The 23957-nt window shown below is 46.5% G+C and overlaps 1 protein-coding gene across 3 annotated transcripts in view; it reads left to right on the top strand.

The window, feature by feature from the left end:
- The first annotated feature begins 71 nt into the window (after positions 1-71).
- Positions 72-23957, top strand: part of TESMIN (testis expressed metallothionein like protein) — a 48172-nt gene continuing 24286 nt past the window's right edge. The window contains exons 1-6 of one of the 3 annotated variants that reach the window (XM_082477655.1): positions 72-2963; positions 4008-4560; positions 8405-8563; positions 10663-10783; positions 12646-12722; positions 15593-15684. In XM_082477655.1, coding sequence (XP_082333781.1) covers positions 4081-4560; positions 8405-8563; positions 10663-10783; positions 12646-12722; positions 15593-15684 — 929 coding nt within the window. In that variant the 5' untranslated portion in view covers positions 72-2963; positions 4008-4080. Of the gene's footprint in view, positions 2964-3580; positions 3704-4007; positions 4561-8404; positions 8564-10662; positions 10784-12645; positions 12723-15592; positions 15685-23957 lie in introns of those variants that run through there. The other 2 variants (XM_082477653.1, XM_082477654.1) reach the window with 2 other exon arrangements.

The raw sequence follows: 23957 nt of genomic DNA, 5'->3' as shown, positions 1-23957 counted from the left end.
TCAAGTACCAGGCTCAGGCACTTAGGACAAAGGTGACCGACCAAGATATGCAGAAAAGGCCTTGGGTTGGGCAGAGTGGACCTCGCTCGATTCACACACCTGACGGAGAAGGGTGGCTGCTAAGAAGGGCTGTGGATTTTGCTGTGTTCATTTTTGCATCCTCACCCTTGCCCCAGGGCTTAGAACAGTGCCTGACACATAGTAGGTGCTCAATAAATACCTGTTAAATACATGAATTCTGTTTTCTCCACAGTTCTTATTGAACACCTACTGTATGCTTAGCTCTGTTCTAGGCACTGGGAATACAGCTGGGACCCCAAAAGGTTCTGGCTGTCGTGGAGATCAAATTTCATTGGGAGGAGGTTGAGAACCAAGGAAACCTCTCAAAGGATCTTAAGGGTTCCTAGGCACTTGTGTGTGTGTGTGTGTGTGTGTGTGTGTGTGTGTGTGTGTGTCTATGGGGGGGAAGAGTAGCTGGCTCGGGAAGGAGGCTGATTTAGAAATGGGTTTGGGGGAATTCCCTGGCGATCCAGTGGTTAGGACTCCTCGCTTCCTCTGCAGGGGGCCCGGGTTCCATCCCTGGTCAGGGAACTAAGATCCTGCAAGCCGCGTGGCCGGAAAAAAAAAAAAAAATGGGTTTCAGCTGAGCCCTGAATGACAAGACAGAGCCGGCCTTGTCCGATCCAGAAGGGCCAGAAGAGCATCTAGGAACTGCAGGTGCTCAAAGGTTCTAGGCCTTTGATCCTGCCCAGCATGGTGACTCACTCAGATGGCCATGCACGCCTGACCCACGGGGACTGCTCACTAGAAATGTCTGATGTGTGAAGGAGTGAATGGTACGGCCTGGGGGTTGATGTGCTTCTCAGGCTATTCAAGCTCTTCACGGTTTTTCACTTGGGTTCTTCAGTTTATATTGGCTACAGTTTGGGAAGCCTGAGTTGCATTCTCAGGCCTGCCCCCAAACTCAGCTGAGTTCAAAGAGATGTGGCTTTTCCAGCCATAAAATTAAGAGTAAGGAGATCCACATGCACATGTGTATGTTGATCTCCAGAGAAAGGGCTGAAAAGATACACAGCAGACGTCACAGGGATTCCCTCTTTGAAAGGCAGTGTGATTGTGGACGGTATGGAACCCAAGGGAACTTCAGCTTTATCTGTAATATTTAATTATTTCGGTAGGAGGGTTTATGTACTATACAGGTCTTCATCGACTTACGATGGGGTTAAGTCCTGATAAACCCACAGTAAGTCAAAAATGCATCTAATAAACCTACCCTACCAAACATCATAGCTTAGCCTAGCCTACCTTAAATGTGCTCAGAACACTAACATTAGCCTACAGTTGGGCAAAATCATCTAACACAAAGCCTATTTTATAATAATGTGTTGACTATCTCTTGGAATTTATTGATACTGTCCTGAAAGTGAAAAACAGAATGGTTGTAAATGTATCCATTGTTTAGCCTTGTGATTGCGTGTCTGAGAGCTGCCCAGCATATCACTAGAAGGGAGCATACGTATCCCTAGCTTGGGAAAAGAGCAAAATTCAAAATCTGAAGTATGAATGCATATCACTACTGAATGCATATCACTTTCCAGCCATCATAAAGTTTAAAAATCCTAAATGTCCATTGACAGATGAATGGATAAAGAAGATGTGGTACATATATACAGTGGAATATTACACAGCCATTAAAAAGAATGAAATAATGCCATTTGCAGCAACATGGATGGACCTGGAGATTATCATACTAAGTGAAGTAAGTCAGAGAAAGACAAATATCATATGATATCGCTTATATGTGGAATCTAAACAAAATTAAAATGATACAAATGAACTTATTTACAAAACAGAAACAGACTCACAGACTTAGAGACGAATTTATGGTTACTGGGGGGAAGGGTGCGGGGGAGGGACAGATTGGGAGTTTGGGATTGACATGTACACACTGCTATATTTAAAACAGATAACCAACAAGGACCTACTATAAAAAAAATTCCTAAATTAAGGACATTCTGTACAACTAAAGAAAAAAGCTGTCCCAATTTTAATCTGAAGAAGCCACTAAAGCTTTCTATGGAGTCCTGCCCTATAGGTCATAGGCACACAGGAAATGAATTCTCCAAGAACTGGACAGTATTTCAAGGCAAGTATGTTTGCAAGAACTAGCGGTTGGGAATATATTTTAAGTCGTTCACATGGCAGGAAAATTCCAACAGTGAGAATTTAATTACATTATGTTCTTTTAATGTCAACTTTTTTTAAAAAATTTATTTATTTTTGGCTGTGTTGGGTCTTCGTTTACTGTGCGAGGGCTTTCTCTAGTTGCGGCAAGCGGGGGCCACTCTTCGTCGCGGTGTGCGGGCCTCTCAATATCGTGGCCTCTCTTGTTGTGGAGCACAGGCTCCAGACGCGCAGGCTCAGTAGTTGTGGCTCACGGGCCTAGCTGCTCCGTGGCATGTGGGATCTTCCCAGACCAGGGCTCGAACCCGTGTCCCCTGCATTAGCATGCAGATTCTCAACCACTGCGCCACCAGGGAAGCCCTTAATGTCAACTTTTAATGTCCCATTATAATTTTTCAGATAAGAAAGTCCCAGCAACTTAAAGCTGTGCCTTAAATTTCCAGATTGTTGACTGTGCAAAATTTTCTTGCGATTTCTTGAACGCTGATGTGTACAGCCAAATAGTGCATAGTGCTGGTGTGCCTTGGTTACTACTGTTTGACTTTAGGAACGTATTTTTTCAGTGAGATTAGAAAGCGAATGTCTTACTTTTTTTTTTTTTTTTTTTGGCCGCGCCGAGGGTCTTGAGGGATCTTAGTTCCCCAACCAGGGATTGAACCCAGGGATTGAACCCTGGGCCTTGGCAGTGAAAGCGCGGAGTCCTTGGGTTGCTTGCATTGACAAGAGACGCCTAGAGCTCCTCCCAAGCTCCAGCACCAAGGACCTGAAGTGCACGCTAGGTTGGGAACTTGCATGTGCCGATCCCTGGCCCTCCACCCACCCGCGGTGCTCTGTGGCGGGGCGGGCTCTGTCCTGAGGAGCTCGAGGGCAGAAAAAATACACGGTCAAGACTAAGGTCTTAGGTCAAGCCAGGGAGTCCCACCCAGTGCTGCCTCAGACTGGCCTGGGGGCTTCTGGTTCCCCACCTGAGCCTGGAGCTGCTGGTCCCGGGAGTGTCCTTCCCTGACCACCTCCCCTCAACTGGCCGGTCCCTGGCCTCCGGCCCCGACTCCGCCCAGCTCGCCCCGCCCACCACCGTTCAGCACTGTCACGGGGGCCGCCTCCCCCGCCCCATCCCTGCTTATCCCCTCACACTTCCGGGACCCGCCCATGCCCCCACTCACTTCTGCGCCCCGCCTTCGCATCACCCCCAACCCCTCCCACCCTCTGACCCCGCCTCACGCGCCCCGCCTCCGCCTCGCCCTGGCCCCGCCCGCCTCCGCGAGCCCCGCCTCCGCGAGCCCCGCCTCCGCGAGCCCCGCCTCCGCGAGCCCCGCCTCCGCGAGCCCCTGGCCCTGCCCCAGTCCGTGGCCCCGCCTCCTCCCCAACCGCCAGTTGCTCGGCCCCGCCCCGCGGTCGGCGCTCTGACAGCTCCCGGGGCCACAGGTGTGCCGTCTGAGGAGGCCTGACTCGGCGCCCCTCCGGTGCCTGAGACCCCGGCCGCCGTCGGGTTTCCCCGCGGTCCCCGGCTCGGCCTCGGGTCTGCAGAGGGGAGGGGGACGGTGGGCTCCCTAGTCAGCCTCGAGGGGGGCGGCGGGACCCCCTCTCCAGTCGTCCCCGTCAGGGGCGGCGGGACCTCCAGGTCTGCCCCTCGGGAATGACGGACCCCCGCCCCTTTCAGCCCCAGTCGGCCGGTCGGGCCAGCAGGGCCCCTTCTCCGGTCGGCCTCGCCGGGGTGTGGGGGGGTTGGGGCCCCTAGGCCGGCCCCTCGGGAGCGGCGGGCCCCCCGGGTCGGCGGCCGGGGCGGGTGGGGGCCGCCGCCTGACTGGGCCGCGTCGTTGCAGGTGCGCGGTTCCCGCCGGATCCCCCTCGCGCCGGGTGCGGGGCGATGCCCGGGCCCGGGGGCCCCTAGTGGACATGGAAGAGGCCCCTCTGCTGGGCGGCATGTCCAGCCCCGAAGACGAGATGGTGACGGACCTTTTCAGCGCCGAGAGTCAGTTTGTTCCTGAAAACCTTCCCCTGAAAGCCCCGGTGGCGGTGAAGCACGAGGCAGACGAGTTCCACGTCCTCAACGACGCGTACCTGGGCTCCGCGGACCCCAGAGAGGCCCTGCTGCCCGCCTTCAACGCCCCGCTCGGCGGGGACTGCAGGAGCCACGTCAAAGTGGAGCGGCTGGTGGATGAGGACGGAGATGAGGAAACGCTCGGGGAGTACGCGAGTCTCCCCGAGCTCAGTCCCCTGGAAGACGCCGTTCTTCCCGCCGCCGCCTGGCAGCCGCAGGCCTACGACCTCCACTTCCTGTCCTCCCTGCCGACCCCGCACACGAGTCCTGCCGTCGGGCCCCCGGGCGCCTGGGCCCAGGAAGGAGCCGCCCACCCCGGCGTCCCCGTGATTCCAGTAAGACCCACGTCGCACAGTACCCCCTGCGCCCCTGCCCTAGTGGAGACGGGAGACTTCCTGCTTCCACCAAGATCGTTCTCGTGTCAGTCGCATCCCTGATGGGATTCACTCATCCCCAACAGGGCGCATCCCTTGCTAAACGCGAGATGCATCACCCAGCCAAGCCGTTCTACCTGAAGGTGAATTAGGTCCTCGGTCCCTGGTTCAAACCTGGCCTAACCCGGCAGAGATCATGCAACAAAAGAGGAGGGAAACAAATAGATTTTTCTTTTTTTTTTCCCCGCCAGGCGTGTGGGAGCTTAGCTCTGCAGCCAGGGATCCAACTACAGCGCAAGCACACAGCCCTACCCACTGGACCACCAGGGAAGTCCCTAGAAAGTTTTTTTTTTTTTTTAAAGAAATTCACGTTCTTTTATTTATTTATTTATTTATGACTGTGTTGGGTCTTCGTTTCTGTGCGAGGGCTTTCTCTATTTGCGGTAAGCGGGGGCCACTCTTCATCGCGGTGCGCGGGTCTCTCACTGTCGCGGCCTCTCGTTGCGGAGCACAGGCTCCAGACGCGCAGGCTCAGTAGTTGTGGCGCACGGGCCCAGTTGCTCCGCGGCATGTGGGATCTTCCCAGACCAGGGCTCGAACCCGTGTCCCCTGCATTGGCAGGCAGACTCTCAACCACTGCGCCACCGGGCAAGCCCCCTAGAAAGTTTTAAAAGCGGCTTTAGGAGAGAAACCCTAGTGTTTGTGAAAACAAATGCAGTGCGAGTCTTCACGTGCTCACCTTTTACATTTTTCCCCCTTTAGATTGATAAGGGCTGTAATTCACAGCCAAGACTCACAGTTAGTGCTTGTGTTTGGTGAGCCTTGAAATCAAGGCGTTAGAGCTGCCCTCTGCTAATAGGTGGTTGTTCCTCAAGCGTATGTAATATAAATCAGAGTCTACATGAATTCATGGTAATTGTCAGCCAGCTACCCTCTTTTGCTGTGGATAACTACTGGCAATTTTCTGCTTTGTTCTTATTTGTTTATCTATTTATTCTGAACCCGGACACTGGGCAGTGAAAGCAGGGAGTCCTAACCACTGGACCTCCAGGGAATCCCCCTTTTCTGCTCTGTTCTTGCTGAAGCTAAATCAGTTTTTAAAGGAAACAAAGGATCTGTAAGGAAATGTGTACTGGCCCCCCAAAAGGATCTAGTTTGGAAAACTAGATTACTCAGCTGTTAAATCATTTTAGTAAGTCATAAATTAAGCTTCTGTGGAACAGTTTTGAATTGGTGTTGAGACGGCTGGAGCCTGACTTTGTTTGCATATCATAAGCCATAGCAGCAGGAGCTTAGGCTTCTGTTTTCTGGTGTTCTTTTAGCATAATCACTGCTCCTTAGTGCACAGGAAAGGTGGGGAGGAGAGGCTGAGGCCTAGAGAAACCACAGAGCACACCTAGTCCCACCAGCCTTCAGCTGGTGCAGAGGTCTTCCTCGGAACCTTTTCCAGATGGCTTGAAGTGTCAGACACTCCATTTTGCTACCAGACCAAACGTGTGTCCCAGCACCTTTTGCCTGTTGGTCCTAGCACGGCTCCCTTCCTGTACCAAGGGGACTCAGTGAGCATTCACCAGAGCAGGAAAGGAACTAGCTCACGTTAAAATAGTAAATTCTCTTTAAATGTAATTCAATTTTAACAAAATAGAGACTATTTGGATGATATTTCTTTGGTTTTTTGAATTTTTATTGACAATTTCCTAATTCATTAATAAAATGAAAAAGATTTAGCATGGACATGTTTGTCTTTTAAACAGAGTGGAATTATTTTTCAGTAACTATTCAGGGTCAATTGCTAATTTCCTTTTTCTAGAAATTCATTCCCACATATTGACCTCTGTTTATTCTGTAAAAATAGGATTTTACTATACTGTAAGTAGTTCAGATATCAGTTGCATGGGGCTGAGGAATTGATATATTTACTGAATAAATATTTGTTAATTACAGGGAGGTAAGTTAAATCTAAACTTTGCTGATGTGGGACTTCCCTGGTGGTCCAGCGGGTGAGACTCCACGCTCCCAATGCAGGGGGCCTGGGTTCCATCCATGCTTGGCGAACTAGATCTCACATGCCTGCCGAAACTAAGAGTTCCAACGCCGCAACAAAGATCCCGTGTGCCGCAACTAAGACCCGGCACAGCCAAAATAAATAAATAAATAAATAATTTTTAAAAATAAAAATAAACTTTGATGATGTGTACATGACAAATTCCCCAAAGCAGAAAGCAGAAGAAAATTGAAAACTTTCTACATTTCTATAAAATTTGAAATATCTAAATAAAGTTATAACTTGAAATATAGCTAAATTTTCCTCTGTCTTTTGAAAGATTTATACCTAGATGCTAGTCTGCTGTGCTAAGGGATTTGGCAGTCCATGAAAACTATTAATTGTTTAGATCCCAGATTTTAAGTTAGACGATCTCCAAGTTTGGAGTCAACACCCACACTTTGAAAGATAGTTGTCTGTGCTGTGATTTTATATGAGGTCTTCAGAATGTTACCATAGAATCACCATCTTCTTTGAAGGACTTTATGACCTGCCTCCTGGCCTCTGGGGAAACTCACCTGTACTCTCTAATAGGCAGTCTGGGCAGGTGGAGGTTAAGGAGGGGGAGAGATGATGTGAGTGTAGGTCGACTGAAGCTTCCCAATCCGCCGCACATTATCAAATCTTAAAAAGAAGCACCCTGATTTTAAAACATTTAAATCTAATGGTTATTATTTTTTTAATCATCGAGACTTTTTAGTTTTTTAAATTCTGTTGATTTTCAGTAACATCATTGGTGTCTCTCCCTATTTTTGGTAATTTTGCTGGTGTGTCACTGAGTCGTTGCAGAGGATAGCTTAAAAACAAGGTTAAAGTTGGCAGTTATTCCCTACCCTCACTGTTTTCATGTTAATTATTGTCCTACCATTCAGTTAGGGAAGGTCTACTATTTAATTATAAACATTACTCTAAATACATTTTAAGTTACAATATAAATATTACTAAAACATCAGCAAGGATGTCAGGCTTCTTGATGAAAAAGCCAAACGATAGACTAGAACATTAATACAGCCTAATGAGTGTGCTCTGAAAGTGGCAATAAAGGAGCAGCATTTCACACGGTTTTAAGGACGGTCCCACGAGGCAGCCAGCTCCTTCGGAGTAGGGGGCTGTCGAGGAGCTCAAGGGGCAGCTGACCAACTGCAGAATCTTCTCAAGTTACTTATACTGTGGTTTTTTGGTTTTTGTTTTTTGTTTTTAATTTATTTTTATGGCTGTGTTGGGTCTTCGTTTCTGTGCGAGGGCTTTCTCCAGTGGTGGCAAGCGGGGGCCACTCTTCATCGCGGTGCGCGGGCCTCTCACCGTTGCGGCCTCTCTTGTTGCGGAGCACAGGCTCCAGACGCGCAGGCTCAGCAGTTGTGGCTCACGGGCCCAGTTGCTCCGCGGCATGTGGGATCTTCCCAGACCAGGGCTCGAACCCGTGTCCCCTGCATTGGCAGGCAGATTCCCAACCACTGCGCCACCAGGGAAGCCCTATACTGTGTTTTTGAAGCAGCAAGAGGGCCACATCAAAATCACATCTCCACACCTCGTGGGCAGAGGGCCCTTGTCCTCGGGGTCCTTGATGCCAGCGAAGCTGGGCAGAGGACTTGTCACCCCATCTTGCTGCCCAGAGAGAATAATAGTCGGGAAGAGAGGACACTGAGGGTAAGGGTGCTCGTTACTTTAAACATGTAACTTCTACGAAGAATTTTCTGTGTTATGCAACTGTAAAGTGCAATGTCCAAAATGTGATTTCTAAAATAACGTTTGCTTTTTTAGGTTGAAATCATGGAAGCAGGTGGTACTGTCACAAGTAACAATCTGGAGGAAGCAACTTTTCAGAACCCTCTGGCCCAGGAGTCCTGTTGCAAGTTCCCAACATCACAAGAAGCAGAGGATGCCTTTGGCTGCTCTCATAAGAAAGACTCTAACCCAATGGTAATTATGCCAAAGAAAATGTGTCTGACTAACGTGATACTAAATGTTTGACCCTTACCATTACTCAGTCAACAGTAATATATTTTCAGTCATTATGTTTCATTCTGTTTACTTGTCATATCAGCATTTTTGGTTGTCTTATCTATGAAAAGAGGGATATAATTAGAGCCTTTCTAATGTTTGTCACGTCTAAGATTCTCATTTCTACTTGATCTTAGCAAATCAAAGATTAGGACACCGCTCTCTTTGTTAAGGAGAGAAGCCGTAAGTCACGTCAGTCCATGCAGACCCGGGGTTGGCCCAGGAACGGGGCAGCTGGCTGAGCTGCATGGTTTGGCATGTTGCTGGGATGGTAAAGCTCCAGTTCTGTGCCTGCAGCGCAGAGGCTGCTTTCCTTCCTGCCTGCCTCCAAATTCCTAATACTAACTAACACGCATGTAAGATAGGTAATCAGTAACATTTGTGGTTTATGCGATATTTTTGCAGGTTTGTAATTTCATTTAATCCTCTATCAACTCTGTAGGGTACGCATTGTTTTTATCTACATTTTATGGATAAGAAAACAGAGATGTTACATAGTCTTCTTGTAAGTGGTACGTTGAGGCCTCCAGGTCTCGGTGTGGTGAGGACTGGGAGGTGGGGGGAGCTAGGGAATCCAGCCCCAAACAGTCTTTTAGCAGAGTCTGGAGACCCAACATTTGCCGTCCCCCCAGCAGCTCTTTATTCCGATAAAGGAGGCCTTAGCCCTAAGGCATTTACTTTAACTAGAAAATACTTGAAAATGAGCTCATCATGAACTTTGGCTTAGCTGTGGCATACACCAGTACTCGCCTCTGTCCATGGTTCTCCTCAGGCCCATGGGTTCTGAGAGCAGAGCTTTTCCAGGACACCTGGAGCAGGTGAGTAGGATGAGAGCTCTTCCAATTACACCAGCCTCCTGAGTAATGTTAGAACGCTCCCAGGAGGGACAGGGCAGAGCCCAGAATTGTGCAATAGGCAGAGGCCTGGAAAGTCCACTCTCAGCCTTTCCCCCCAGTTTGTGCACCTGTGTGTCTGTGGCTATAACTTTATCCTCTAAATACAAATAAAATTCCAATCAAACATGAATGCTGGCCTCTTATGCAATGTCAGGATGATCTGAAGGTTTGACCCAGTGATCAGCACCTCATTAACGTAGGCTCTATGTGTGTTATTTTGGTAACATTGATCCTTTATGGTTATTTGGGTTTTCCTGTCTAGGAAACCAAAGGCAACCTAACAGCAGAAGCCATAGCTTCTCTGGGTATCTGTGGTTTTACCATCAGAATTAGAAGCTATGTGCAAGCAGAAACAGCGACTTCTCCTACCTTCATGTTCAAGCTGCATTGCCACGGACAGGGCTGACTGGTGTGGTTGACTGGCCAACTCACCCGGCTCACTGAGGATTTATTTACGGTCGGAACCCAACTAAGCGATCTTAGGGTTCTAGTCAGGCCCATAAAGATTGCCATGGCTTCTTAGAATTTTCCGGTTCTTGGATTAACCTTTCTAAACTGCACTTGTAGGAAATGAAATAAATGGGTATTTTAAAAACACCCTACATGTTAAATAATAACATGTGCATGTGGCAGGAAAGAACAACTGCCGTAAAATGGACGATTATTCTAAGTATCTGGTCAGCTACAGCGATGGAGTCAGGGGGGCAAAGTCCTTCGTATAGTTCACTGGACCTGAATGGGGCCGGGGCCGGGTCGGCACACCCTCTCCATGTACGATGACCACGGAGTACGTGGCCCGGTGACGGAAGCTCGGGCTCACAGTCACCTGTTCCCTACCCTAAACCTCAAGGGCCAGACACCCGCAGAGAAAGGCGTGAGCAGGAACTTCTCTTAACACGCTAAGCACATCTCACAAGACATTTCCCAGGGGTTTTGCCCTGTGGTGCCTCCAGAGAGCACGTTATTGCAGGGTAGGAAACTGAGAACATGTCTATAGTTTACCGCTCTCCATGAAAACTTAAATTCTGGATTAAAACTGTGTTCTCAGATTTAAGTTTACTTAGGTTCATATTACTGGATATCTTTTGAAAAATGAAACCTGATCATTATTTTTCATTTTAGGTGATATGTCAGTTGAAAGGGGGTACACAAATGCTGTATATAGACAATTGTGGCACAAGAGAACTAAAAGCACTTCATTTGGTTCCTCAGTATCAAGACCAAAATAATTATCTACAGTCAGGTACAAAGTAAATTAATAGAAAAATATGTCATATATCACATGGAAGTTGGTAAGTGACTATGTTTGGCTTTGTATAGAGAGTAAAAGTGAAATTGGCAGTGAGGCAATTTGGCAATTCCCATAGCCCATATGAGTGAGCTAAGAATAGAAAAAAAATATCTTTAGAGATTAATTTATGTACATTGTACTGACAATCTCAAATTCTTGGATAGCTGTCCTCTCCTTCTGCTAGTTGCAGAGAGCTTTGTGATTCTACCAGGTGACTACTTGTACCCATGAGTGCTGTGGCTAGAGGTACCTGGGTTGAAACATCAAGCTTTCGCAGATTGGGCGGCGGGTTGACTGTTCAGATGTGGTAAAAACTGCATACGTTTTAATGTAAACGTTTTCATGTAGTCAGTGAGAACTGCCACTCTGCTTTAATCACCATGAGTTCTGAAATGACTATATCAAATGCTGATTTATCTGCCATTCATTTACTCAGAAACTTCTTTAAACTGGTGCGATAGTAATAAACGATCTATAAGTACTTGATTACCATCAAATGACTTAGGAATGATTAAAGAAAGGCCAAATGACACAGTTTTAGGATTGTGTTTACAAGGGTTAGACACTGACACTTGAAAACTGGGCACCCATGTGCGCTGTATACATCATCGTGTTACTCTAAAGCTTGGCCTAACCAGAGCCTCTCATTATCAGATGATTCACGGACCTTGTCAATAATTTAAATCAGTATTACATCCAAATGTCATTTCAACGGGTCTTTGGAGCCCAGGGCAGAAAGAAAGAGTGTGACTCCCATTCCATCCTGGTAGTCTCTTTATCCAGGGATAGGACAGGTAACGTGCCTTTAAGACATTTACTTTTCTACGATGCAAAGCGCCGTCAGGAGCACTTTGCTGCACACCAGCCATGGCTTTTCCGGCTCCGCTCCCTGTGGGTCAGAGCTGCATCTGCTGCTCTACAGGCAGAGAAGGGTTCTTTCCTAATTCCCTTCCTTCTGGAACACGACAAAATCCTAATGCCTTTAGATCACCCACAGAAGGAAGATTTACATAATGCTCTCCAAGTCTATTTCCTTGTCATGTCATCATAACCGCCCCCCCCAGCCCAGTCTCCTTTGTTTTGCTGTGTACACATGAAACATCACCATAAAATAAATGCATTCTGTTACCGAAGTCTCAAGGTAACATCACTCAAAGGATGCACAGGCCTGGAGCAGGAGATGTGTTCGGCTGGTGGGCAATCAGGAGACGAAGACACATTTCTCCGGCCGCTTTGACTCAAACATAGAGTTTCACAGGGACCTTAGCGTCTCAGGGATGTTTTTCACGGCACCCTGAGGCCAAAGAAATACCTATCGGTTCCAGTCTTAAGTAGTTTGGTCCCAGTAGCCTAATAAGTATTTACATCCTGATTAGTTAGTAACCATTTGAAGAAGAGTGGAGGTAAATTGAAAGTAGTTCATGTGGCATCCTGCAGACGGTGCTGCGCTCTCCCTGAAAATGTGACACATCTAGTGCGTCCCTGGAGAGTTTGGGGCAACACAGGAGGGCACCTTAGCGCACAGTTTGGGAACCTGGGCACTGACAACATTTTTAGCATAGCTATCCCTGGAGGCTCGAGTGAAGGAGCATTATGACAGAGAAAAAGGGTGTAATAAGTAAAAACAACACAAAAAAACCCAAAAACATTGACCAGAAAGGTTTTATAGAAAACATAAATAGGATCTAGATAAGTGTCAATGACTTTGCACATGTTAAACTCAGGATACATGATCATTTTTGTACTTTCTTCCATGTGCAAGTGGAAGAGGAACAATATATGCTATCAATTAATTGTAATTGTCTTCCTTACAGATGTCCCTAAACCTATGACTACTTTAGTAGGAAGATTTTTGCCAGTACCAGCAAATTTAAATCTCATTACACAACAAGTGAGTCATTGCTTTAATAAAAAAATACAATAGGGCATTATTGTCTCTTGAAATATCGATGGTCGAAGTTTTTATTACTCGGAAAATATAATTTATCCTCCGTTTTACAATCAGCAGTGAAACCAAGTATTCAATACCTTCACTACTGGGTCAGACACTGGGAGTAGTGGAGTGAGTCTGAGACCCCATTCTCTGCCAGCCCTGTGAGACTGCCCGGCCCTTTCCTATAGCCTCTGAACCCTGGTTCTGCCTCATTTGCTGAACGTGTCCTTTGCGGTCCTGTCACCCATTAGCATACACCACCCACATGGTCTAGAATATCTCTCACCTTCCTCAGTGTTAGGGAAATGCTCTTTAAAAGTTTAAAATGCTTTTATGATTACACCATAATATGCATAGATTAAATATAATTATAAGAAAAATGTGCTCTTTTCCTTAAGTCTTGTTTTTTTTTAATTTTTCAGTTTTGACAGTCTAGGGTTGTATTTTTTTAAATTAATTAATGTATTTATTGTTTATTTTGGCTGCATTGGGTCTATGTTGCTGCACGCGGGCTTTCTCTAGTTGCGGCGAGCAGGGGCTACTCTTCGCTGCGGTGTGTGTGCTTCTCGTTGCGGTGGCTCATTGCGCAGAGGTGGCATTTAAAGCCACGAGACTAGAGGAGATCTCTGAGGCAGTGGGTATAAATAGAGTGAAATATTTGCTGAGTGAGTAAATAAATACTTCTCAAATGCTCCATTAGCCAGGAGGGGCGAGGAGTTAATCAGGGCCGGAGATGAGTGTCAGCCTGATGCTGTGAGCGCCTGATGCAAGTCTCTGTTGATGCTGCACATAGGCCTCTACCTCCTGGCCTCCTCCACACCACCGGCCTTGTTTTGCTAATGGTTTCAGCCCCAGTCAGCAAGGCACACGCTGGACTTGCTTTTCTACCGCTGAGCTCGTGCACTGAAAGGCCCCTTTGGACCATAGTCTCCCTCTTTCTGCTCCTCCCCTCTTTTTCTTGTCTGTGTTTAGACCGACCTCATTTTGGCTCCCCCTGACCTCTTATCCAGTGTGGGCCTTGGGGTAATTATTTTAGCAACGCATTTGCTGCAACCCTAGAACCCCTGGCTTCCTTGCCAAACCCCAATTCTGTATATTCTTCAGCCCTTTGCTACTCAAAGTGCGTGCGGTGTGTGGGCCAGGAGCATGGGCATCACCAGGAAGCTTGTTAGAAATGCAGGATCTCGGGCTCCAGCCCAGACTCACTGACACAGAATCTGCATTTTAGCAAGATCCCCAGGTGGCGTGACAGGGAAGCACCCTCTTAGGGTTTATTTCTTCCGTCCTAGCAGTTCGACATTGCCGAGGAAAGTCATGGATTCTAGCATAAAGCTGCCCTAGATTTACCACCTATGTAGTACTGAAAAGACATCTCTCTTTCTCTGCTTTACTTTGGGGCAAAATAAGCAAAGGAGAAAAAGAGTAATTGTATCTGGTTTATGCAAAGAATTGTCTCAACCCCGAGAACTGTGAAATCCTTTCTTCAAAAGAATGCAAAACTTTGGACTGCCACCTGGGGACGTTGGCCAATAATTAGGTGTCTGGGTGACTGCAAAGGAAACAGTTGCAGTAACCTGTGAACACTTCCCTCCAGTAAAGTGAGTGAGAGGAGAGCAGAGCCCCCCAGCTCTCGGCCAGACCCAAGAGGGTGGGTCCTGGGGGTGACTCCTCCGTGGGACTCGGGGTTTGGGGTGGGGGGCGGATTTGTAATGAAGGAGTTGGACCCAGAGTGGTTTCTCAGTATCTTCAGGCCCCAGCAGTGATTACACACAATTTAAAAAGAGGCAGAAGAGAGAGAAGAAGGAAGATGAATAAAATGTGTTTTTCCAAGATGATGCTTTTCCTTTCTTTCTTTCTTTCTTTCTTTCTTTTTTTTTTTTGGCCTCACGGCTTGTGGTATCTTAGTTCCCCAACCAGGGACTGAACCCGGGCCCTCGGCAGTGAAAGCACAGAGTCCTAAGCACTGGACCGCCAGGGAATTCCAAGACTATGCTTCTTAAATAAAGCTTATTTTTAAATTTCAAGTTTTCAGGGAGGAAGGGACAAGGATAGGATGTTTAACTGTGATATATACAAATAATCTCAAAACCTAAATTCATTCAACACTTTAAATTTCTTCAAGATTCTGATAAGAAGAAAATTAGGTCAGTGTTGATTTTGCTACCCTTTCCTTTCCCTGTGAGCCATGCTAATGGATAATATAAAGGAAAATGAGAACGGAAGGACATGGATAATGCAGAGATTATGACATTGCTTTTGAATTTGTTAAAATTGACTACAAAATTTTTTATGACTAGATGAAAAAGTAATGGTTGCCAATGAGACTTCAGATGTCAAGATCTCTTGTGTTGTACTAAGAATATAATAATAATTAAAGAACATTTTTAGCTTACAGAAATTTGTAGTTGAATTTATTTCACAATCTGTAGTTCATCAAAATGAAAAAGATGCCCGTTGCAATATCGCCGGCCAGCCAACTGACAGCTGTGTGTACTGCTTTCCAGCTTGTGGATGGCCTGGCCCAGAAGCCATAGCCCATTTCCGTCTCTGTCCACAGTCAGGGCTTTCTCACCCCAGGGCATCCTGTGGTCAGGCGGGGTGAGATGACTGGGCTGGGCTCCTCCCACTTCTGCTGAAGAGCCTCGGCCGGAACCTGCTCTGGTGTTAGCAGAATCATGGTGGTAATAAGGCCTGGATGAATGTAAAGGGATTGTGATGTAAACCTCCAGAAGAAAAAGAATCATTTTTATCTGTACCTAGGGGCTGATGGGAATAAACTTTCAAAATGTGTACTAATTCAAATTATGCTTGCCTTTGACTTTACACAGCTTGATAACGGAGCCTTACCATCCGTAATCAACGGGTCTGCTTTCCCTTTGGGATCAACTCTTCCGGGACCACCAAAAATAACTTTGGCTGGGTAAGGATTAAAAGCAATCAATTGTCACTTACTTTAATGTAAGAGTTTAAGAGGCTCTTGGGTACATTTGTGATTTTTTTGCTGAGTTTTAAAATTAGCTTTACCTGCAAACCTTCATGACTTCTAAAATATGATGTTTATATTCAGCAGTGCACTAAGAGCGTTGCTGCGCGTGTCTGGTTTGTGGTTGCTGGAAAGACTGGTCTGTAGCCTCCATTTGCTTCCACTCTCCGTCCACCATCCGCTGTCAGTGTTTCAGAGGCTTGCTGCCCTTCCTAGCTCTGTCTTGAGTTCACATTGATTTAAGCTTAGCTGCTCTGTTTCTTTTTTGCTGTCATCAATATAAGTAATGGTGTGGCAGTCACTTAATGTCACTAATGTCGATGGCAGTCTTTATGTGCCTTTATGGCCGCCTCTGCCTGCTGCCTTCCCTATTCGGTCAGTTCACCTTCAATGGCAGGGGCCGAGGCACACGGTCTCCAGGAGGACGTGGCTGCACTTATCTGGGGCCTCGTCTTGCCATTTTAAAGTCATGCCTATAATTGTAACTAATTAAACTAACCAAGCTGGTCGAAACTCTTTGTTGAGTTAACGAGTAACATTCATGTGCTATTAGTAGACGGGGCAGCCCTTTCTGTTCATGGAACCCTTTAGTTGGTGATGGAGATCAGTCTCTTCCTGCCTTCCGAAGTTTGGGGCACACAGCCTAATGCAGATGTACATCGGAGGACCCGAAAGAAATCAGGGCAGGCAATTTAGGAAACGTAGACTGTAGCCTCTAGAGCCTCCGGGCTCCTGAAGTGTCTGCCATCAGGCACATCTTCACTGCGGCGCTGGTGAGTGTGAGGAGGGTTGTCCGGGGTGGTGTGAGAGGCTTAGGTGGAGTTCTGGAGACTTGCTGGAATTCAGCCAACACTTCACCTCTGCGTCGTCGCTGAAGAGTGTTGGTTGCTCACATGATTTGCTGCTGCTTCGGTCTTAGCTGTTGGTTGTGGAGACGGTTGATGACTCTCACTTAATTTGAGGGACTAAGACTGTAGGAGCCATTCTCCTGGCTCCCCTCTCGGCGCGACGGATCAGCGAGGGTATGGTTGCTGTCGTTGTAATTGGTTCTATAATCATGGCTCCTAATGTTTCTGGACAAAACAACTATGTGGGCAACCTCTAGATTCTGCTGGTATGTAATACTGCCAGCATAGTATTACACCATATACCCAGGACGTTACGATCCTGAAGCTACTCACTTTATCTTTCTTGTAATCTGGGAGCACCTGGCCAACAGTATTGCACCACTATGTGCTTTAGCATGTCTAGCACATTCAAGGGAATTTGGTGTTTCTAACACTTTAGTTCAAGTGTGTGCTCTCAGAGCGACGGTGCCACTCGAGGTTTCTCTGTGTTGTAGCTGATACACATTTCCACAGAGGAGCAGTAGTGAGGAAGTTTTCACTGCAGTGTATTTCTCCTTTTTCCCACCCTCCCCCTGCCTTCTTCCCAGTCTCTACTAGGTTTTCTCTAGTGTGAAGGAATTATGCAGGTCATAAAATATTTTTCTATTATAAATGATGTGCCAGGAACAACATGAGCTTTGTTTTTGTATTTTTTTGCTGCAAATAATTACTTGATTTGACGTCACGCCACTGAATCAGCCAGATGATTTTTATCTCAACATCCATAGTACTGACGGTGTACTGGAATCTCTACCAATTTATTATTTGTGGTGAGGGAGCTGTCAGAAAGCTGTTTGCTGGCTGTTTCATTCTGTGCGAGTTCCCAACCACAACTGATTTGCTAGACCTCTTGACCTCTTTAGATGCTTTGTTAGGCTTTTTTTTTTTTTTTTTTTAACTTCCACAAGATAAGAGGGTCAAGCTAGGTCTGAAGACATCAGAAAGGAAATTCTGTCAGCCCAATACGGTTTAAACGTTCTAAAATAGTAGATGACATAGAAGCAGGCCAGCTTGGGCCTTACGGCCAGCAGTCCATATGGGTGAATTCACCCAATCGGCATTCTTTAGAGATAGGTGGTGAACTGGCTAACTTATTAACTACCTTATCATATGAATAAAAATTCACGTCCTGTCACTCTGCATAGCCTTAACAATCTGATTATCAGTCAGGCGTTAATGTGGATTTTGTTACATCATTGATGCCTTTATTTTTGGTGACATAATGAACATTATAATATTCAAGAGTCCGCTTCTCTGGAAATTTTTTCTTAAAGATGAGGTCATATCTCACCTGTGGTACAGTTTATTTATAATGCTTTTCTGAGGCAGAGTTGTCCAGATCTCTTCTAACCCTTTACTTTTCAGATTGGCAAAAAGAGTAGTCAAACATTATTAGAGCCATGGAAGTGTTTTCCCAGTTTAGTCCATTACAATGAACTTGTCCCTTGACTGTCCCCTCAGGCGCTCTGTGCTCATCCCTGATGTGGTGTCTTTGCTCGTGCTGTTATTTCAACTGAAACATCCTTTTGTTGAATAACAAAAAACTTCACACCCTTGAAAGTCAATGTCAAGTTCTACTTCTTTCAGAAGTAGTTTGTTTTGTTTTTACATCTCTATTAAACTGCCCCTGAATCTTATGTCGTTTGCAGTCAGTATCATATAATTTGATAGTTGATTATATAATATCTTCTGTTCTCTAATTTTTCAATTGTATATATCATCTCATGTCCCAAATTATTTGGTGGATTCCTTTAGAACAGGCACTGTAAATTTTAAAAAATATATATTTTTTGGTGTTCCCCTGAAGCTTTTACGACAGTCCTGGCCACATGGTGATCTCTTAGTCAGTGCCTGTTGGCATCTTCCTGACACTGCAGATACTCAGTGAATTGTCCTCTCTGCTTCCACAATTGTGGCAGGTCACCACTGGAGTGTCTCCACGGACCTCCACCTCATTTTTAAAGGGAAGAGTTTTGGTTCCTCTGGACAGGTAGTCAGGCCACCTCGTGTCCCATTTTAGAGGCAGGGCTGAGGGCAAGAGCAGTGAAGCCTGTGCGCATGTCCCCTTCCCCTGAACAGCCCACGTGTGATCCAGGGTGGGTGGGCCAGGAGCAGTGTAGCCAGATCTGCCACCTCCAGGCACCCATGGGAATAGAAGGCTGCAACTCTCCTCTCTATAAAGGAGAAAACTAGACTAGACGAAGAATAAATTAATATAGCATTCAGTGACATAGTATGGGGACATTATTTTAAAAACGACAGACAGCTCCAGAAGAAGTAACACTTAGCAGCTCACCCAGGAGTCAGTTACCGTTTGCTGTTTCAAATGAGGGAGGACGGGGTCACGAAACAGAAGCAGAGCCGGTGAGAAGAGTGGCAGAGCCCTGATGAGCGAAGCAGCCAGAGCAGAGGGGAGGGTGGGCTGAGCTGAGGTTAGACTGACCTCAGCCCCGACTGGAGACGGTTGTGTTTGTGAGGGCACGGAGCACAGGCTGAGGGTAGTTCCCGTGCTCTGTGCGGTGACAGGGGACTGTCAGCAAGCCCTGTGTGTGCCAAGGACTGTAGCAGCTCCTGTAGGAAACCCGAGACCAGGATGTGTCCCTGCCCGGAAGCAGCCAGTGGTTGCAGAGGCGAAGCCTGCACATGCGTTCTCGGGGAGCAGGGGGCCGAACTCGAGGGAGGGAGGGAGAGCCCCAGTCACAGCCGGGGTTTCGGCACGTGTGCTCCTCCTCGTCGCCAGGATCTACCCACCGTCTCACGTGGCCAACACCCCGAGTTCCCTCAGGGAGCAGCATTTCTAAGCAGCGCTTGGGAGCTTGTCCCGATTTCTTAACCCGCAGCCGCCTCTCGGGCTTAGCAGCATCCAGCGCACGTTCAACTCTCCTCCTCCTTTGCCCCTGGAGGTGGCTTCTAGGCTAATCCCCAAGGGAACGGTGAGGAGGGAGGTCCCAATGCCCACGTGATACGTTCAAAACACGCTTTGATACAGGTGGTGATACTAGTTGGACAGCTCTAGCAATGCGAACAGTCGTTGATCTGTTAATCTTTAATTCACACTTTTCATTAGTGTTCTGATTTTGGAAAATACAGAAAATAAAAATAAAAAGAGCTATTTGGTGTGGGGAGCCACACACAGTAGAGGTTTAAACAGATCAGTGGAAGAAACTCGGGGAAGGCTTCTTGGGGAGCAGACAGCGATAGGGTCCCTGGACGTGCAGCTGGACCTGGCCAGGCTCGCTCCCCCACGTGTGAATGTGCGTGCCACGCCCCCTCATGATCAGGCACCGATAAATAACACCTATAACTCTCTGGTGTTGAGATTTTCAGTATTCGTTCAAAAACACCAGATGCTTAGCTAAGTCTCTTTTTAAAGAGTAACGATCTGAATACATTTTCTTTTTTAATCTTTATAGAGTAACTGTTAGTTCATGGGACACAAAGTCTAAAAAGCCATGTAACTGTACCAAATCCCAGTGTCTGAAATTGTAAGTAATCACAAATCCTTCATTATTAAATAGAAATAAGGTCGTTTAGAAGTCAGTAAGTGGAGCAGGGTCCAGACAGACCTGAACGGCTAGTAGCGTATAGGTTACAGTTAAGACTCAACAGCTGCGTCCTGACGCTCCTCGTAAGCCAGAGCAACAGGAAGCCACACTTTCCGCATAAACCTGGGTGGGATCTTTTGGTGTTATCTTGACCAACTAACCCAGGAAAGGACCTCAAGGGGTGTGATTTTCTTGGATTTTGGTTTACATTGTCTAGTCCCCCAGACAAGTGCTAAACACGGCATCCTTGTTGAGCATTAACTGTAACATTTCCACCTCCTAGTTTTTAAAAGTTTGATGAATTGGTTTACTCTATATTGAATTCTTCTTAGAAAAATTCTCCCCCAGGGATGCCAGCTCCCGGGAGGCTCGGTCAGCGGGGTGGTAGGGCAGGTTGTGAAGCAGAATCACGGGCCGGGGTGGATGGTGTGGCTGAAATAGGAAGCGGACCGGCCACCCCGACTGACGGCACCGTGTGCTCGAGCTCCCGTCCCCACCCTGTCACGCGGAGACTCTCACTGGAGTGGTCTGCCCGCTCTCAGCCTCTGCTCTGGGCTGTTACGTGATGGAAGGGGAGATGCCACCTCGCCCGATGTCTAACAACCCTAACCACCATCTCCACGTGATTCTTCCGTTGCAGAGCTTCTGCTGAAGTCACTGAGAGCTCCAGTGATGGGACAGTGATATGGGGGTGCAGACGTGGGTAAATATCCAGAAGTCTGTGAAACTTGGTTCACAAAACAAAACGGAAAAAAAATCTGATTTTTTAAAGTTAATGTTGAAATCTAGGGTTGACTGTATGTGAATACTGAGTTGTCATTGGTTTAGTCTGTGAATGCGAGGCCTATACCTGTCTGAACGCTGGAAACGCCACGAGACCACTGATCAGGAGCTCTAAAAATGCAGCTGGGTGAGGAGGAAGGAGAGCAGAGGGCAAAGCCCGGACCACGTGACACTGTCAAGGCGGAGCGGCCGGCCCGGATGGAACTTCTGATGTGGTGGAGGACGAGGCGGTGGGGCCTAGAGTGGACAGAGCCGGCCGTGGGCGCGGCTTCCTGTGGACAGGGGCTGCCGAGCTGCTGGCGGGGCTGGCGACGGGGAGCCCGCGGATAACCCATGAAGCCTAGAGCGAGGCGCAGACTATGACCGGGGACGGAGTGAGCTAGCTCTTAAGGACGTGGACATGAGATGAGTCTCCAGGAAGGGTCTAACTTATGGATTGCCTCATAATGGAAAAGCCCAAGAAAGAGCCTCCTGCCTAGAGGCAGCTTTCCAGATTAATCGGTGACTGACACACTAAAGAAAGAGTTTATCATCACAAGGGGGCTTGGTCGGCACTGGAACAAAGGAAGAGGAGGCTCCCAGCGCGTTTCCAGCGCTGTCCAGGGAAGGGAGGCACTGTCGCTGGGGGCCGCGGGCGCGGCCTTCTCCAGAGAAGTGCTGTGTGCTGTGTGCCAGGGGCTGGCACCCTCCCGTTGTGCCCCGCGACTCTGCACCTCTAACTGTCACCACCCTCAGCGCCGGCCGTTTAGCTTCCTCAGTGGCTCCATCCCGAGAAGCAGGGGGCCCTGGGTAGAGGCTGCAAACGTTATGGGCACCGGAGGGGATGTTATTTCCACCATAAATTAACACAGCATTCTGAGCAGTGTGTCGCGGTTTGGTTGGTATCAGTCTGTCACTGAGAAACCAATTATCTCTGGAAATACTGCTTTTGGAAAGGCCAAGGAATGGGCAAATGTACCCCCGCGGAGCTTCTTGGAGAGACCCGTGAACTGGTGCTGGCGGCAACACCACTCTGTCTCTCAGTGTGCCACAGGCACACTCGCACTGGAGCAAGTCAGGCGTGGGTTCACCGTTGCCTGCTTCACTAGCAAGCGTGGCATCACCACCGGCTTCCTTTAGCTTTTTACTCCCCGCAGCTAAGCCACGTTCAAGGCAATGGAATCTAATTTTCTTGGAGTGCATTTGTCCTACTTTATTTGGGAGTCTCTCCTGGATAAAGGTTAAGAGTGATTACTACTAATTGGCCGTTAATAAAGAGAAAACCACATTATTGTATTTTTTAAAAATCAAAGTGATACATACACGTGGGTAAAAATCAGTGACTATATCTGATTATGATGGGAAGTCCCAGTACCCTGCTCCACCTCTCCCCACTCTCTGGACTCCTCCCTAGAAGCTACCATTTTAGTGACTTCTGTTTTCAGGCTTTCTGAAGTTTGCTCCCATGTCTGGAAAGGTTATCTATTGCCTTCTTGCTGTGGAAGAGGAGGGGCCCACTCTGCACTCATCCCCCTTTGCTAGAGCCGCCCTTTGTAGTGCCTTTGCTGATTACCCTCGAAACTTGAAATCATGTGCTCCAACCTTTTGTTGTTGTTGTTCCATTAGCCATGAAAAGATGAGAATTATTTTTAAATGATAAAGTTAATCTGTATAATTAAAATGGTGTTGATGTAAACTTAATTAAAAGGTAGATAAATGTTTTGTGATTATTTTATTGAAAATTTATCGATTATTAAAAATTGATTTTAAAAAAAAAAATTGATTTTAAGATTTTATAAGTAGTTCATGTCTACCTTTCCATCGCTGTGGGAAATGATTTTCTTAATAATTTTTATGCATTTTAAACATTGATTTACTGCATCATGATTAGGTTATTAAAACACTGATTGTAACCCATTTTTGTATCAGGATGTTTTTTGATACAGGCAGTGACATCAGTGTTAAATTCTGAACCTTTGGACAATAATTCCATAGAGTGAGAAGGAACCCTTTGCAGTGGAGTGGAGAAAGGGCTCTTCTCTTTCACGAGCACGCTGAAGGAAGGAATTGGCTTTATGTTATGAGTATGGGGTTTTTCCATGGCAGTTTTAATTAGCCCTTTCGTGTATCGACTTTAAACAAATCCAAACTCAATTTTTTAAGCATCTTCCATTCCAACTCAATTTTTGCTGAGATACTGGGTGGGACTTGTTGGGAGCAGTTATACTATCTAATTTTTCACCCTAATCAAATCTAAATCAAGATTTTAATCATAGATTGGATAGTCTCCAATATTGCTTCTTCAAATGGCCTTTTGCCTCTGGTTAATTGGATTAATTAATTAACTAGAATTAATCAACCAGAATTCTGTGGAGTAGAAGGTCAAATCTGGATGGTCATTTTTTATAGTCTCTTGTTCCTTACTTATACTTTTGATCCCTTCTTTTATATTTTAGAATAATAAATACTTAATTTATATTCTATAGCTTATAATTCTAATATTAAAGTCTCTGCTTATCTGATTCTGGTGTTTGTTTCTTCTCTAGATCTTTCACTCATTATGGCTTGTTACCTCATGTATTTTGTGATTTTCTCTGTGTGTGTGTGTGTGTGTGCGTGTGCGCGTGTGAGAGAGAGAGAATTATAATCATTGAAACTTTATATGTGGGAATTCTTTGAGGTTGGCTTGAGAGTGCATTTCTTCAGAGAAAGTTTGAGTTTGTTTCTACTTGGGGCTTGGTGGCCCATTCAATTAGGACAACCTAAAATTTTTCGCTAAGATTTTTTTTTTTTTAGGCCACACAGTTAATATGAATTCAAGTCTCAAACCCAAGTGAGCCCCCTCCTCTCAAGCCAATGCCCACATGCATTTTTCTTGCCCTTTCTTTTGCAGGGCATTTTTCCTAGTTCATTCTTCCACTGGGTACAGACCTTCTACTGTTCCAGCTTTATTTGTAGATCTTGGAGCTGATCCCATGCCTTGAGCATTAATGTATGTAAATATATTAATATATAT

This window comes from Balaenoptera physalus (assembly GCF_965194825.1).
Source record: "Balaenoptera physalus genome assembly, chromosome: 10".
Taxonomy (NCBI): domain Eukaryota; kingdom Metazoa; phylum Chordata; class Mammalia; order Artiodactyla; family Balaenopteridae; genus Balaenoptera; species Balaenoptera physalus.
The sequence above is the reverse complement of the archived record's forward strand: the minus strand, read 5'-3'. Positions and strand labels throughout refer to the sequence as shown.